The sequence below is a fragment of the Pelmatolapia mariae genome, linkage group LG23 (assembly GCF_036321145.2).
Source record: "Pelmatolapia mariae isolate MD_Pm_ZW linkage group LG23, Pm_UMD_F_2, whole genome shotgun sequence".
NCBI classification, from domain to species: domain Eukaryota; kingdom Metazoa; phylum Chordata; class Actinopteri; order Cichliformes; family Cichlidae; genus Pelmatolapia; species Pelmatolapia mariae.
This window is the reverse complement of record NC_086246.1, coordinates 4,978,470-4,990,918: the sequence shown is the minus strand read 5'-3', so window position 1 is coordinate 4,990,918 and position 12,449 is coordinate 4,978,470. Positions and strand designations below refer to the sequence as shown.

The 12,449-nt window shown below is 43.3% G+C and overlaps 1 protein-coding gene across 1 annotated transcript in view; it reads right to left on the bottom strand.

The window, feature by feature from the left end:
- plcd4a (phospholipase C, delta 4a) overlaps nt 1–12,449 on the bottom strand; it is an 82,860-nt gene that overhangs the window by 54,139 nt on the left and 16,272 nt on the right. The window contains exons 7-9 of the mRNA XM_063466272.1: nt 11,725–11,869; nt 1,242–1,394; nt 931–1,098 (exon numbers count right to left, since the gene is read on the bottom strand). Of these exons, the coding sequence (XP_063322342.1) occupies nt 931–1,098; nt 1,242–1,394; nt 11,725–11,869 (466 nt within the window). The remainder of the gene's footprint in view (nt 1–930; nt 1,099–1,241; nt 1,395–11,724; nt 11,870–12,449) is intronic.

The following is a 12,449-nucleotide window of genomic DNA, read 5'->3' as shown; positions in this document are numbered from 1 at the left end:
ACAATAGGGTTAATTCTGGAGTCTATTATTCCATAATTGGTTGGAATCATATATAGATATGTGAATGAAAGTTCAACTTCATTTTGAAAATAGGTGAAACCCCACCTTTCTAGAGGATGACTTTCAGTGATCCCTGGGAGGATCTCCAAGGAGGGAAAAGATTATCAAGGGAGTAATAATTATAGACCTTTAATATTCATATAGGGGCGATCGTGGCTCAAGAGTTGGCAGTTTGTCTTGTAATCGGAAGGTTGCCGGTTCGAGCCCCGGCTCTGACAGTCTCTGTCGTTGTGTCCTTGGGCAAGACACTTCACCCGTTGCCTACTGGTGGTGGTCAGAGGGCCCGGTGGCGCCAGTGTCCGGCAGCCTCGCCTCTGTCAGTGCGCCCCAGGGTGGCTGTGGCTACAATGTAGCTTGCCATCACCAGTGTGTGTGAATGGGTGGATGACTGGATGTAGTGTGAAGCGCTTTGGGGTCCTTAGGGACTAAGTAAAGCGGTATACAAATACAGGCCATTTACCATTAAATGGTTACATTCTTCAATGATTGATTTATGCTGGTAGATTTACTTTTCCATGAGGAGTATCTAGTATAGTCTTGAACTAGATGCTACAGAAAAGCTGTTAAATAACCTAGACTAAACAGTCTCAGCTCCAAGTCTCAGCTAAAATATAGTAAATTTAGTCATTACAAGATTATATTTACTCAAAAGCAGTGCTTCTGTTTTGGAGTTAGCTTAATCTAGTAATGGTTTTATTCATAGACCATGGTCCATTTCCTGATTTGCCTCGAGGTTTTATCATCAGTATAAAACTGAGTACTGGAGTTTATTCTGAATCTATATCAGACTGGATCATCAGCACATGCATAGTGGGTTGTCTGGGGTTGAGGACAAAAAGTTGTGAGACTGTGTCAAACATCTAGACCCACCTTGAGTCTGCGATGGATACTCTCATGGTGTGGGTTATCTTCATCAATTTCAGCTGTCTCATCTTCATCGCTGACCTCCCCATTCAGAGAATCTTCCACCATCCCACTTAAACTCTGCTCTAAACCACCATCTTTCTTCGCCTTCACAAGAATCTTCCCCTTAAGATCCTAACATAGGGGTCAAAAAGTCATCTTTAATATATACCATAGGTGTTCGAGGTTTCTTTGAATTTAGCATTCTAGTAGTTGATAATTTGCATTTCTATCAAATGATATGGCATTAGAGTCGGACAATAGATTACAGCCCTCACCTCAGGAGAGGGCAGTCTGGTGGGGGTCTTGCCATCCAGTATAGTTTTCAACAACCTGTCACCAAGAATGTGGTTTAGATGATGTGCCATAACTCTCTGTTGTTCAACACTGCAGTGGTTCTCAATGGACAGGATGACTGGATATTGTGATACCTGAATGGGGGAGAGGAGGAGGAAACGAGGTGGAGGGAGTGAGTACCTTTTGTAATTGAAGACTGGAAACAGTTACGGTGGTGTGAAAAGTGTTTGCTTCCTTCCTGATTTCCTATATTTGTATGTTTGGCAAACTTAAATGTTTCAGATCAAACCAATTAAAATATTATAACACAAGTTAACACAAAATGCAGTTTCAAAATGAAGCCATTTATTATGAAGACAGGCCCTGTGTAAAAGTGACTGGACCCTAAACCTACTAACTGGCTGGCCAGCTTAGCATCTTAGCAGCAACAACTGCAATCATTTATGATAACTGGAAGTCTTTTACAGCACTGTGGAGGAATGTTGGCACACTCATCTTTGCAGAATTGTTGTAATTCATTCACACTGGAGAGTTTTCAAGCATGAACTGTCTTTTTAAGGTCAAGCCACAGCATGTCAGTTGGATTCAGGTCAGGACTTTGACTAGGCTACTCCAATATCTTCATTTGTTTTTCTTAAGCCATTCAGGTAGATTTGCTTGTCCATTTTGAATCCAGAGCCAAACCCAAGTGCACATTAGCTTCAGGTCACAAACAGATGGATGGACATTCTCCTTCAGGATGTTTTGCTACACAGCAGAATTCATGGTTCCATTTACCACAGCAGGTTTTCCAGGTCCTGAGGCAGGGAAACAGCCCCAGACCAACACACTACCACCAACATATTTTACTGTTGGTATGATGTTCTTCTTCTGACAATGTGTTTACAGCTGTGTTACTTTTATGCCAGATGTAATGGGACACATGCCTTCCAATAAGTTCAACTTTTCTTCTTGTTATTCCACAGAATATTTTCCCAAAAGCCTTGGGCATCATCAAGATGTTTTCTGGCAAAACTTAGACTAGCCTTTAAGGTCCTTTTGCTCAGCAGTGGTTTTTGTCTTGGAACTCTGTGTCAAGGTCTGGCTGTGTGGCAGCCAGGATGAGGACCCAAATGCAGGACTCTGGAGACAAAACCTGAACTTAAGCAGCTTTATAGCTGATAACTACAAACTAAAAATACAAAACACTAAACTCTTGGCATGGTAGCTAGACACTAGAAAGCAAAACATGGAGCACACAACACGGGGGTAACATGACCGGAGGACTACATCAAGACTGATGATGTGATGAGGAGCAAAGACAAACTGAGGACTTAAATACACTGGATAACGAGAGGATGGGCAACAGGTGGTAACACAGGTCATAACGGACAGAGGAGACAAAGGATGAAATATAAGGAGAGTAACATGGGAACAGGTAAGGGAGACGAAACAGAGACATGGCGCCGGTGTGTGTGGCTTGCCGTCTGTCACTGCCAGTGTTATGTTTGTTTGTTTTGATTTTATTGACTATTGTAATAAATGCCAACTCTCTCTTGGTGTATGATCGCCTAACCCTACTGGATCTCCGACCTTCTGCCAAAGGCTGGGCAAAGTGGAACCAAGCTGGACATAAAACTTTGCCCCCGCTAATATCGGAGATCCCGGCTCACCTGTGCCGTGTTTCAGATCCACCACTCCGGCATAAGTGCCGTCGCCGGGCTCGCCGGGCTCGCCGGGCTCGCCGGGCTTGCCGGGCTGGCTCCCTGCTGAAGCTGAAAGCTTCTTTAAGGTATTCTCTTAAGCCCTTATCCAGAAAACAAGGAGCGGTGCCAAACTTCTGTTTCTCTCGGCGATCATTGGAACCTGTTTGTGCCTGGCTGGTACCTGTCATCGGCCTGGATGGGATGTTCCAGTCCCGAAAACCCTGCTCTCCTCGTCCCCGCCGGCGTGGTGTGAATCTGCGGAACCTGCGGCCTCTGTGTCGGGCTTCTAGGATGGCTAGCGACGGGGATCCGCCGCTTACCGCCAGGATTGGCCTGGTAAATGCTAGGTCCCTAGCGAACAAAACATTTATCCTGAAGGATTTTTTCACATCCCGAGGACTGGATTTTGTCTGTGTGTGCGAGACGTGGCTGAGCGCCGGTGAGTGCAGCATCTTCTCAGATCTTCTACCTGGCGATTGCTGCTATTTTAATTCCCCGCATATGTTGGGCCGAGGAGGAGGAATAGCTACGATTTTTAAAAGTCATTTTAAATGTAAGCAGCTATCAACCCCGTCGTTCACCAGCTTTGAACTGTCTGTGTTTGAGTTGGGCTGCTCCCACACAGTGTTGTGTGCGGTGGTTTATCGGCCTCCAAAATACAATAAGGACTTTGTGTGACTTTGCTGACTTCTTGGCTGAATTCATGCCAAAATATGATTGTGTTCTTATTGTTGGGGATTTTAATATTCACGTGTGTTGTCCTGATATGCCCATGCCGAAGGGCTTTTTAAACCTTATTGATTCATTTAATCTGGTGCAATGTGTCCACACATGAACGTGGACACACACCTGATCTTGTTTTATACAATACAATACAATACAATTTTATTTATATAGCACATTTAAAAACCACAGGCATGCCAAAGTGCTTCACAAAATGAGTTAAGAGCAATATTAAATACAAATATAAAGCATAAAATACAAAATACACATAAAATATACTAACAGGCAGGTGACATAACTAACCAATAATAGACCAGGCATAGTAGGCACAACCCGAAAGGCTGAAGGTTAAAACATTATAATCATTAAGAAGTAATAAAAATAAGTTCCAATACACTAAGGATGTGGGCTCTAAGAGCTGGGGAAGGCAAGGCTAAACAAATAAGTTTTTAATCGAGATTTAAAAGATTGAATTGAATCAGACGCCCGAATAGCTAGGGGGAGGTTATTCCAGAGGTAGGGTGCGACAGCGGCGAATGCGCGGCCACCTCTGGTCTTGAGCCGAGATCTCGGTTGCACCAGGAGCATTTGGCCTGCTGATCTAAGCGCTCTCCCAGGGATATAAAAACTGAGGAGATCCGTAAGATAGCTGGGCGCGGTGTTGTTTATGATTTTAAAAGTGAGCAATAAAATTTTAAAATCAATACGAAATTTAATAGGGAGCCAGTGCAGGTCGGAAAGAACTGGAGTAATAGACTCAAACCTGCCAGTTCCAGTTAAGAGACGCGCAGCCGCATTTTGAACAAGCTGCAGTTTATGAATGAGGGCAGAATGGAGACCAGTATACAGGGAATTACAATAATCTAACCTTGATGTAACAAAGGCATGGATAAGTTTCTCCAGGTCCTTACGTGGTATGTAGGGCCTGGCCTTAGAGATTAGACGTAGTTGATAGAAACTCGATTTAACTACGGAGGACACATGTTTGTCCAACTTGAAGGAACTATCCAAGACAACACCCAGGTCCCTCACAGTGTCAGAAAGGGAATCAGCAAAGGGCCCAAAAATACCAGTTGATTCAGCCCGGGAGAAGGGAGTATCAAAGATTAGAATTTCAGTCTTCTTATCATTTAGTATAAGAGAATTGCTCAGTAACCAGTTTTTAACTTCATTCATACAATCAGAGAAGTGTTGCAATGACGACGTGACATCCTCAGCTAGTTCAAAATAGATTTGAATGTCATCCGCATAAAAGTGAAAAGAGAAATTGTATTTATCAAGGATTCGACCCAAGGGTAACAAATATAAAGAGAACAGCTTGGGACCCAGCACAGACCCCTGGGGGACACCAGAGGTAACAGGGGCAATGGAGGAGGCATAGGTACCCATGGTGACAGAAAAAGACCTTTCTGAGAGATAGGATTTAAACCAGCTAAGGGCACTGCCTGTGATGCCCACCAGATGCTCAAGCCTCATTAAAAGGACACTATGGTCCACCAAATCAAAAGCAGAGGACAAATCAAGCAAAATTAATACCACAGGGCGCCCTGAATCAGCAATTGAGAGAAGATCATTAAAGACTCTCAGTAATGCAGTTTCTGTGCTATGGCGTGGCTTAAACCCCGACTGGAATTTTTCCCCGATATTATTTGCATCCAAATAAGCTTGAAGTTGGGAATGAACAATCTTCTCTAGGATTTTAGACAGAAATGGGAGCTTAGAAATAGGTCTAAAGTTAGCGAGGTCATTCTGATCAAGGGAGCTCTTTTTGAGTAAAGGTTGCACTACAGCGTGTTTAAAGGCAGCCGGAACACAACCCGATAACAGTGACAGGTTAATTAATGATAAGATACAGGGCCCGATAATGTTAAACCCATCTTTAATAATGCGAGATGGAAGGATGTCATGAGCAGCGTTTGAGTTTTTTAGGTGATCAACTATACCCTTAAGAGTAGGAAGCGAAACTGGATTAAACTGATTGAGGTTAGTAGAGCATCTTAATGCTGAGGCCTGACTCATCACAGGGGGGTGTGAGACTCTAAGAGATAAGATTCTGCCTGTAAAATGAGTTAAAAATTTTTCACAAAGGGCTAAGGAAGCCAATCTAGGCGTTTCTGGACAAGGATTGATCAATGAGTTAAAAGTTTTAAATAAAAAGCGTGGGTTGTGACTGTTATCCGCAATGACACCCGACAGAAAAGCCGTTTTAGCCAACTTGGCAGATTTCTGAAATTCCAGGCGGGTCCTGCGAAGGATATCAAAAGACACCTGGAGCCCATCTTTTTTCCACCGCCTTTCAGCCTGGCGGCAAACGCGTCGTAAAGCGCGTAAAGACTCATTTAGCCACGGCTGAGAGCAGCTTCTAGGCCTTTTTACTTTCATAGGAGCCACAACGTCCAGTAAAGAGGAGCAGGTAGAGAGAAAGGAGCTAGCAAAATCATCAACTGAAGAGGGTGTAGAACGATCAATGTCAGGGAGAACAGATTTAGAGAAAGCAGCTGAAAATTCAGCTACAGTCCCAGGATTGATAATGCGCACAAGACGTCGAGGACCCTCAAAGCCCTGGTCCAATTTGCAAAGATCAGCATCAAAGATGACTGGGAAATGATCGGAAATTCCAATGTTGCTGATGTCCCTGATGCAAATGTCCAGTCCATAAGAAAAAATCAAATCAAGAGTATGACCTTTAAGGTGGGTAGGTGCATCAACCCACTGGATAAGATTAAAAGAGTCAACCAAGGTTAGAAAATCCTTGGCAAACACATCATCTTTGCAACAAATGTGAATGTTAAAATCACCAGTGATAAGAACACGATCATAATTTAGGTAAAGAGATGCTAAAAAGTCACCAAAGTCGTTAATGAAAGTCTTATTATATTTCGGAGGACGGTAAATCACAACACAGAGAGTCAAGGGGGTACCAGCAAGTTCCAGCAGCTGGGCTTCAAAGCTAGGGAACATTGGGGAGGGCAGGTGCCGTACGCGGAATTTATTCCTAAAGACCACTGCCAGTCCTCCACCCCTGCCCGAAGGTCTCGGTGAGCTAAAAAAGGCACAATTCGGAGGAAGGAGCTCTGAGAAAGGGAAAGACTCACCGGGACGAATCCAAGTTTCCGTCATGAATAGCAAATCCAGTCCTGTAGCAGTAAAAAAATCGCTCACAATAAAAGTCTTATTCATCAACGACCTAACATTAAATAGCGCCATCCGAGTCGAAGTCGCCGAGTCGCAGTTGGAAGCACGTCTCAGGCGGCAGAGGTTGCCATAGCACACACCGCCTTTAGGAGGCTTAATCCAACATCGAGCCGACGAATAAACCACTGGGGCGGCAGGGCGGGCCTGGAATTCAGCGTGGCGAATCCATCGATGCCTAAACAATCTAAAGGTAAAGTGCTCCCAGAAAGTCGGGGGAAGGCGGAGAGGATCCACATCGACGTCGAAGCCAGCCACATACCGTGCCTTTAGGTAAGCCTTAATGCGGACACGGACACCACTCCGTTTACCCCTTTTCCTGTAGCGTCTCCTGCGTGAAGGAAGCGGAGGAAGCGGAGATCGGCGGTACATTCCTGAGAGGTGATCCGTCCGCGGCAGACTAGTATCTCCTAAATTACACCACGGGTCCGATCCATGAAAATATGACCCGTAGGTATAGGGTGGCCGGAGACTTAAAAGAGTAAGCCGGTCATAGGTTAGCAATGCAGAGCCACCTGAATAGCATATTAGCAGAAAAGTAAGAAGCAGCAGAGAGCAGTGGAGACGGCCTGCCAAACACACCGGCGCCATCTCATGGCTTTTCTGTTTTTAACATAGAGATTTGTGATGCTGTGTTTTCTGACCACAGTCCTGTGATGTTTGAAGTTCCTCTTGCCTGTGCCTCAGTTAAACCTCGCGCTGCTGCTCAGCGCTGTCGTGTTTTTAACTCCTCCACTGCTGAACACTTCTCAACAGTCTTTGACCAGATCTGTAAGAATCCGGATTTTTATGCAGCCAGACTGAGGAACTGAGCTCATGGTTTTATTCCACCTGTCGGACTGCTTTGGACACTGTGGCCCCATTAAAAACCAAACTGCCTAAAACTAAATCTGAGCCCTGGCTGAACGACATGACCCGAGCTGTCAGACGCGACTGCCGTCGAGCTGAGCGCAAGTGGAAGAAGGACAAACTACAAGTGTCGTTCCAGATGCTGAAGGACTGTTGGCATCAATATCAAAAAACTGTAAAAGATGCCAAAAGAAAACACTTATCTGACATCATTTTGTCAAACTGCCACAACCCGCGTGTTTTATTTAAAACTATTAACTTTGTTCTTAGTGCACCATATACTGACTGTATCGAGCCCTCGTCTGAAGCCTGTGAAAATCTTTTACACTTTTTTATTGAGAAGGTCTCCTCCACAAGGGCTCAAATCTCTCCTTGTGCTCATGACCCCTCAGTCTCTGTTTCCTGCTCTGCTGTCTTTGACAGGTTTGAGCCTGGGACTCTGTTCTTTTTAAAGGAGACTGTTGGTCGTCTTAAGCCTGCAGGGTCTCCAAATGATGCTGTCCCTCCTCGACTTTTAAAAGAGGTGTTACCTACAGTTGGGCCTTTGGTTCTTGAGCTGGTAAACCATAGTCTGATGTCAGGTGTTGTCCCTAAAGATTTTAAACATGCAGTAGTCAAACCCCTGATTAAAAAACCTGCTCTTGATCCTACGGTTCTTGTAAATTACAGGCCTATCTCCAAACTACCTTTTCTTTCCAAAATTCTTGAAAAGGTAGTTTACAGTCAAATAATGGCCTTCCTGGAAAAGCAAAATGTGTTAAAGTTTTTCCAATCTGGTTTTAAACCCTTCCATAGCACTGAATCAGCCCTTTTAAAAGTTTTTAATGACATATTTTTAGCGACTGATGCTGGGGACTGTGTTGTTCTTGTGCTTTTAGATTTGACAGCTGCGTTTGATACCATGGATCATGCCATTTTATTCTCTCGTTTGGAGCACTGGGTGGGCATTAGGGGCACAGCACTGGAGTGGTTCAGGTCCTACTTGGCGGGGCGAACTTTTTGTGTCAGTCAGGCCTTATAAGGCCACAATAAAGCCATATAATGGCTTTCCAGACTGAGAGATCTCCATAAATTAGTTTCATATTAATTCCTGAATTTCCTTGGATCACAGCATGATGTCTGGCTTTTAAAGGTTCTATTGGTCTACCCCACTTTGTCAGGCAGGTCCTGTATAGTGATTTCTTGAGTAAGAACAGGTGTTGGCAGTAATCAGGTCTGCGTAGAGAAACTGAACTCATCTCTCCAAAGATGTCAGTTTATGTTAAAACGAGGGAGGGTCAGTCATTTTCACACAGGGCCGTGCAGATTTATTTTCTTTCCTCTTATTAATAAATACCCTCATTTAGAAACTACTGTTTGTGTGTACTCGTGTTATCTTTATCTAATATTTAAATTTACTTGATTATCTAAAACATTTAAATATGACAAGCATATAAAAAATTGGAAATCAGGAATTGGAAAGACACTTTTTCACACCACTGTATGATAACAGAAAACTTAAATGTCTGCCCATCATCTCGGGTCGTGCCTGACTGGCTGTAAGACCAGCAGATGGATGGGCAATATTGAGTTTCCAACAAATATGAAATTTGCAATTAGATTCCTTGCATGGAAATTCAACAACCCATGTGCATAGAATTCAGCAGCCTTGCATACAAAGAAGCCATCATGCATGGGAGAGTGTCTGCTTTGCACACGCTGCTACGCTTTTAGGCTCTCACAGATAGTTCTCTGCACCTTCTGCTTGTATGAATAAACTTACTTTTGACTGTCTGGAGGCGGAGCCCAAATCTAATATGATTGGCCACGTTGATAGACATTTCAGGTTACATTAAACTGAATTACACTGTGGCAGCAACAGAAACCCTCTTTTAAACTGTATTTGTTTACAATTTGAAAAATGAGGTTTGCCGAATGAATTATCAACAATTATTGTTTGCTGTGCAGCAGTGGAAATACTGACAACTGTCACTGGGTTACTTTACTGTTGAAGAAATATTTTAAACCAGAGGATTCTAAGGCAAGTTCTGAAGCCTCTGCACTGCTGCCCCATTAATCTGTTGTACAGTATAACATAGCTTCTATGATTTAGAAAAAATTGTCATAATGAGAAGGACGCATCATTCCTAAGAAAAAGGTCAACTGAGTAAACTTAATGTTATAAAATGGTAAATGGACTAGTTCTTATATAGCTCTTTTCTACTCTCTTGATACTCGAAGCACTCTATACAACACGCTGCATTCACCTCCATTATTATCTATACGGTGAGTGCTTTCTAACTATCATTCATACTCCGATGGATGCATCGGAGAGCAAGTCGGGGTTAGTATCTTGCCCAAGGATATTTGGCAAGCAAACTGGGGGAGCCAGGGATCGAACCACCAACCTTCCGCTCAGCAGTTGACCTGCTCTACCTCCTGAGCTACAGCCACCCCTAAAATATGTTCATGTTGCTGCCAATGAGTGCACTTTACTTAGTGAAACAGCTGTACACATCTGGCTGCAGAGCTCTGCTCACTGTGGTTCAGGCTCCACTGTAATAGTTCATGCAGATAATATTTCAGGTTCTTTGAACAGAGTCTGTGGGGTGGATAGGAGAGGAGGACGTCACAGGCTGTATTTGGTAAGTAACTCGTTGATCTGAATTAGTGTCTGACAAACAGTTCAGGTTGTTGTTGTTGCTGTGTGCTAGATAGTTTATTATTCTTTGCAATTATCTCTTTGCAGCCAACCACTGGATTAACTTAATAATAATAATAATGCATTTTATGTGAGGGTGCCTTTCAGAAACCCAAGGTCACCTTACAAAGAACAAAGTTAATAAAAGGAACAATAGTCATAAAATACATAAAATAAGTTAAAATTGCAAAACAGAGCTTGACAACAGATAAAATCAGCACTAAAGCGAACTTCTCCAGCCCTGGACCTGTGCAGACCACATCTATCTGCTGTCTGTTGTCACTCTACAAATATTTCTTGTACAATTTTCTTGAAATTCTTTTAAGTTTTGTATTATACGTTTATATATTTGTTTATTTAAAATCTTAATAGTGTCCGTAAAGAAACTAGAAAAATACTTAAGAGCTGTTTCTGGTCTATACTTAGATGTTTGGTTATTAGTAAAATTAGGTGGCGGGTGTGGTGTGTGGTGCAGCTGCAGGGGAGGCCAGCACACTGGAGCTCTATCAGCAATCACGCCTCACCTGCATAAAAAGAATGAATTGGGTCCTGAGTTGTTGTTATTGTGTGTGTAGGTGCAGCAGAGAAGCTGCGAGCGAGCGCTGTATGTGACAACAACCAAATAAAGGCGCCGAAATGTACAAACTGTGTGGTTGGGTCCGTCATGCGTGCTTTGCGTTCATTGTTTTTTATGAACAGTGACAGTATCCAGAGTTAAATGAAGGAGAGGAGGCTGGCTTAGTCATATAGCTTTTTCACTACACTCCAGATACACAAGACGATGTGGCTGGTGGAGTGTCGATCACTGGCTCCCACAGACAGCCCACTGCAGCCTCTTAATGAGTTCAGAGTCACCATGGGTTACATTCTCCATGTAGCTTACTGTGCAGCTCTCTCTCTCAGCACGAAGGGATATCTCTCTAATATCCAAAGGACAGGGAGGTAAGGCAAGGCAAGGCAAGGCAAGTTTATTTATATAGCACAATTCAACAGCAAGGTGATTCAAAGGTAATGAACATTAGTAAGGAGAAAAGCAACGTGAGTGGTTTGGAAACAAACAAAGGTTGGTTTATGACTGTGATGACAGGGCTGTGTATGTGCAGGCAGGGCCTCACACATTACAGGTCATCTGCTTTAAAGGTGTGAGTAGATGTTTCTTCAGCCAGGACACATGGGGGCGTGATATCCTATACTAAATACATTGTACGTTGTTCCGTTTCATCAGGGAACAGAGGTTTTAGGCAAAGCATTTTCCTTAAGCTGTAGGACAGCCATCAACCAAAACACTGCTATTCCCTTATAAAAATGTAAAATAACCAACTCAGGTAATCCTACCTTGAAGGCATAGTTTCCCACTGCGCTAACCACATCCTTGAAAAGTATCTTGGAGGTGAAAGTGTGTCCATGATATACAATGGGCTCTCCATTGGCACCATCCCAGCAGTCTACTTCAACACATCGGCAGCCACGATTCAGAGCCCTGAAGAACAAGGACAAATACAATCTTTCCTTTATTTTTGATTCTGTTCTGGTTCACAGAAAGGTACAAAATACAATGGCCATGAATATATCCTTCATCTTCTTCTTCTTCCTTCGGTTGCTCCTACAGTGGATCATCTGCCTCCATGTCACTTTATTTTTAGTATCCTCCACTGTCACGCCAACCCTTTATATGTCCTTCACTACATCCCTGAACTGCCTCTGAGGTCTTCCTGTTTTCCCCCTTCCAAGCAGATCCATAATCAAAATCCTTTGTCTAATATATCCACCATCTCTCCTCTGCACAAACCATTTCAACCTTGCTTCTCTAACTTTGTCTCCAAACTCCTCTACATGAACTATCCCTCTAATATACTCATTTTTTAAACACTGTCCATTCTGACCACTCACAGTGAAAATGTTAACATTGTCAACTCTGCCACCTCCGGCTTACCATGCTGTCTTTTTGTCAGTGCCACTTTCTCCAAACCACACATCATAGTCTGTCTCACTATGATCTTGTACACCTTCCCTTTCACTCTTGCTGCTCTCCCTGTGTCACACATCATCCCTAACACTTC